At 45.7% G+C, this 4,046-nt stretch overlaps 1 protein-coding gene across 1 annotated transcript in view; it reads left to right on the plus strand.

Moving 5' to 3' along the window:
- The window catches only part of wdr91 (WD repeat domain 91), a 13,887-nt gene that overhangs the window by 3,766 nt on the left and 6,075 nt on the right, over nucleotides 1–4,046 (plus strand). The window contains exons 2-6 of the mRNA XM_008402354.2: nucleotides 290–466; nucleotides 543–722; nucleotides 1,609–1,816; nucleotides 2,489–2,571; nucleotides 2,724–2,842. Of these exons, the coding sequence (XP_008400576.1) occupies nucleotides 344–466; nucleotides 543–722; nucleotides 1,609–1,816; nucleotides 2,489–2,571; nucleotides 2,724–2,842 (713 nt within the window). The 5' untranslated portion in view covers nucleotides 290–343. The remainder of the gene's footprint in view (nucleotides 1–289; nucleotides 467–542; nucleotides 723–1,608; nucleotides 1,817–2,488; nucleotides 2,572–2,723; nucleotides 2,843–4,046) is intronic.

The raw sequence follows: 4,046 nt of genomic DNA on the forward strand, positions 1-4,046 counted from the left end.
TAAGCTAACTGGTTCTTTAAGCTAACTGGTTCTGTAAGCTAACTGGTTTTGTTTATTTTACACATTTAAAATGTCTTCCAGTTTATTGATCTTTTTGTTCTTGCATTATATTAGTTTCAAATGATCTCAGGACAAAAATATTATCGTTTATCGCGATAAAAACACGACGGGCCTCCAGCTGCTCAGGATGTTTCTGCTTGAAAGAAATAAATTCCTCCCAGATGAGTTTAGTTGGTGATTTGACAGATTGTTTTTTTTTTTTTTTTTGTTGCTGATGTTTCCACTCTAGCGGAGCGTCACTTCCTGTTTGGTCACTTCCTGTTTGGTCTCAGTTCTGGTCGGGATGGGTTCTGCGGTGGAACGGACGGACAAACACGTCCGGGAGTATCTGCTGTACCGAGGCTTCACCAGCACGCTGAAGCAGCTGGACAGCGACATCAAGGCGGACAAGGAGAAAGGCTTCCGGGTGGGTTGGACCGGACCGGACCGGACCGGAGCTGGCCCGGTCTGACCCGGTCTGACGGTTCCTCTGTCCCCCCCAGGTGGACCGGATCATCGAGCAGCTGCAGCAGCTGGTGCAGAGCTTCGACCTGGCCGGGCTGAAGGAGTACTGGCTGTATCTGGACCGGCGCCTGTTCTGCAGGCTGGAGGACGTGTACCGGTCCACCGTCAACAAGCTGAGAACCAGCCTGTACCGCTACTACGTCATCAACACCGTCCAGGTCTGACCCCTGATCCAGAGCCAGGTGCCTGCCTCCGGGCCGGACGGCGCCGCCGGTTAGCCGCTGTCGCTAGGCGCCGTTACCGTCCACCGAGTCAGAACCAGGCTGTTCTGATCCAGCCACATAATTTCTGATCGGGTTCCATAAAATACGACTTGAATCAAAGATCCTGACGTTTCGCTGCATAAAATACGTTTCATGCAGTCAGACGGGACAGAAAACCTGAAAAGCTGCTTAACATAACGCTCTGACCCGTTGCCACGGCAACCGACTGACAGGTCGACTACGGCAGGAGCGCACCTGATAAACCTGAATGTGAACCAAGAACGTTCTTCACGCTAGTCACCAAACGGAACCGTCAGGCCGTTACAGTTTCACGTTTTAGTTTTCAGGGTTGACGTTTATTCTGCTTTAGTGACGGACAGGTTGTAAAACATGGTGGAGGTGGTATTATGATGAGGGAGATGTTTTCTCTAGGATCAGAGGATCAGATTAACATCGGCTCTGATCTGTCAGAGTGTCGGGCGCCTTATGTTGGTGTTAACTGAACCCAAACACACCGACCTGCAGCGCATCTGCATGCTACAGTTTCATAGCCAAGCTAGCATAGCTGAGCAGGGAGATGTCATTTCCTTGTTGACAAACATTGGAACCTTTTTATGATTCTTTGTGTGATTTTGTGTTGCTTTCATGACTCAGTGCATGACTCGTTTCTGACTAGTTTCTGACTTTTTCTGTTCTGACCCGTTTCTGTTCAGACCCGTTTCCGACCCTTTTCTGACCCGTTTCTTACCCGTTTCTGACCCGTTTCTGTTCTGACTTGTTTCTAACTAGTTTCTGACCCGTTTTTGACTTTTTCTGTTCTGACTCGTTTCTGTTCCGACAGAAAGGAAACCTGGAGAAGACGCAGGAGTTCTTCCAGAAACAGGCCCTGGAGCTGCAGGCTCAGGCCGAGTGGCGCGACTGGTTCATGCTGCCGTTCATCCCGACCCCGGATCAGAACCCGGCCTTCGGGCCGTACTTCTCCCGCCAGTGGGCCGACACCTTCCTGGTGTCGCTGCACAACTTCCTGTCGGTCCTGTTCCAGTGCATGCATATCCTTCACAGGAAGCGAGGCGGTTCGTCTAAGTTTCCATGTCACTTCCTGTTTGGTCACTTCCTGTTTGGTCACTTCCTGTTTGGTCACTTCCTGTCGATGTGAACATTTTAATTTGTTCTCAGTCAACTGAACCTGGTGAATAGAAAAATAGAAAATTTTTGTGAAAATCTGCATTTTCTCAATAGTCTAAAGTCAGAGCAGCCAGGGCGGCCATCTTGCTACCCAGGGCGGCCATCTTGCTTTACCAGCGTGTTCAGCCATCTTGATTTATTGAATCTGAATCGGGCCGGACCGATGATCATTTCTGCTGGACGATATATTGTTCAACATGTTGATAACGGTCTAATAAAACACAGCAGAAACCACAAATCAAACGGATCAGAACCAACATTATTGACCCGTTTTTGATTTATTGTCTGATTAATCGATTAATTTGGTTTTTCAAAAATAAAATCATAATGTTACAGGAATAAAGTTGAGATGTTAGAAGAATGAAGTTGTAATAAAATATTAATTATCCAACGTTTTTATTTTAAAAAAACTCTTCTGGTAAAATCTGTATCCTGCCAATATTAAAACTTTATCCTTGTAATTAGACGTGGGTAGATTTTGTTTCAACCAGCCGCACTTTTCAGCTGAATCTGCCGGCTCCTTAACCGAGCTCCACCTCAGCCGGTGCTGCTGAGCTTCGACGCCGAGGTCCAGAGGATGACGAGTCTGGCTGAGGAGAACGAGCAGCTCCGCCAAGTGGTGAGACCAGGAAGTGCAGCCTGGCCTGGGCTTTGACTAGGCCTTTTAGCAGCCTCAGTTATTCATTTTTTCTCATCAGCAGCTCCGTCGTCTCCGCGGTTACGCTCCAGCTGAGTGAGACGCCGTGTTGCTCTCTCTCTCTCTCTCTCCAGCTGTTCGCCCTGCAGACTGAGAGCCGGGACCAGAGGGACGGAGACGAGGCGGCTGCGGCGGCGCAGCACAAGCTGCCGCCGTACGTCCAGAACATGGACCGGCTGGGAGACGCTGAGCTGTGAGCCTCTAACGTCTCTTTACTGATGACTTGCCCCCCCCCCGGGGCGCCGGTTTCTGCCCCCCTGCCCTGTTTTTAGTCACTTTAACGATGTGAGAAACGGCTAACGGCTAGCAGATTGTACCCACCCAAAAGTGGTTGCCATGGATACGCGTCGTTGCTGCTTTTACGTGTTACATCTGCTTTATCAAATGTATTGTCTGGGCATTCAGTTAGGTTGGTTGTTGCTGTTGCTTCATTGCTAATATTTTAGCACTTTTAGCTTCAATGCTATCGTTTGTTAGCATTGAACCTAAAAGTGTTGGGTTTTTGGTTTTGTGGCTGTTAGCTTCGGTGCTAATCGTCTTAGCTCCATCGTCAGTGCTGCCTTTAATTACCTTCTAGCTTTAGAAGCTAATTATTCAATGCTAATGTTCTCAGGATTTAGCTTCAGTGCTAATTTTTTTTACAATTTAAAATGAATACAGTTAGAATTAAGATTGTTTTAAAGATTTAAGTTTAATATTTACATTTAATGTCTGGTTTTGTTATGACAGCTTTTACCATCAGCGCTAACTGAAGCTAATTGCAGCATTTAGTTTCTTGCTAATGCAGAAGCTTTCATCTTCATCACTGGTTTGTCAGGTTTAAGGTTTAATGCAATTGTTTTAAGTTTATTCATATATTCTGTATTTGGTTAGCATTTAGCCTTCTGGTAGCTTTTACTAGTAGTGCTAAAGTATTGCTAACGCTTTAGCATTTTGTGCAGTGCTAATTTTGGTTGATATCATTTTATTAGCATTTTGCAATTGAGCTAATGTTGCTTAGCTTTAATGCTAATGTGTATCATATGTCACTGTCACATGACCTCATTTACTCACTGTGGGCTGTTGGTGGGTTTTGTTGTTTTGAAGTTTGTTAAAGACTTAAAACACGTCAGAAAATACAGAAAACACACCTGGCATGTAGCTAGAGACGTTCTGGAAAAGAACAAAGTGCTGAAGGTTGGTTTAGATCTGAGGTACCTGATCCACGCAATATTTTTCAGCACTTAGCTTTGCTGCTAATGTTGCTAGCTCTCAGCTTTATATTGATTTCCACAGTTTAGTTCTACTTCTAATGTTAACAGTTTATTTTGTTTGGTGTTAGCAATTAGCTTCAGTGCTATTGTTTTCACATCCAGTGTTACATTGCTAATGTTAGCACTTTGCTTCGTTGCTAATGT

The sequence above is a fragment of the Poecilia reticulata genome, unplaced genomic scaffold (assembly GCF_000633615.1).
Source record: "Poecilia reticulata strain Guanapo unplaced genomic scaffold, Guppy_female_1.0+MT scaffold_219, whole genome shotgun sequence".
Taxonomy (NCBI): Eukaryota; Metazoa; Chordata; class Actinopteri; order Cyprinodontiformes; family Poeciliidae; genus Poecilia; species Poecilia reticulata.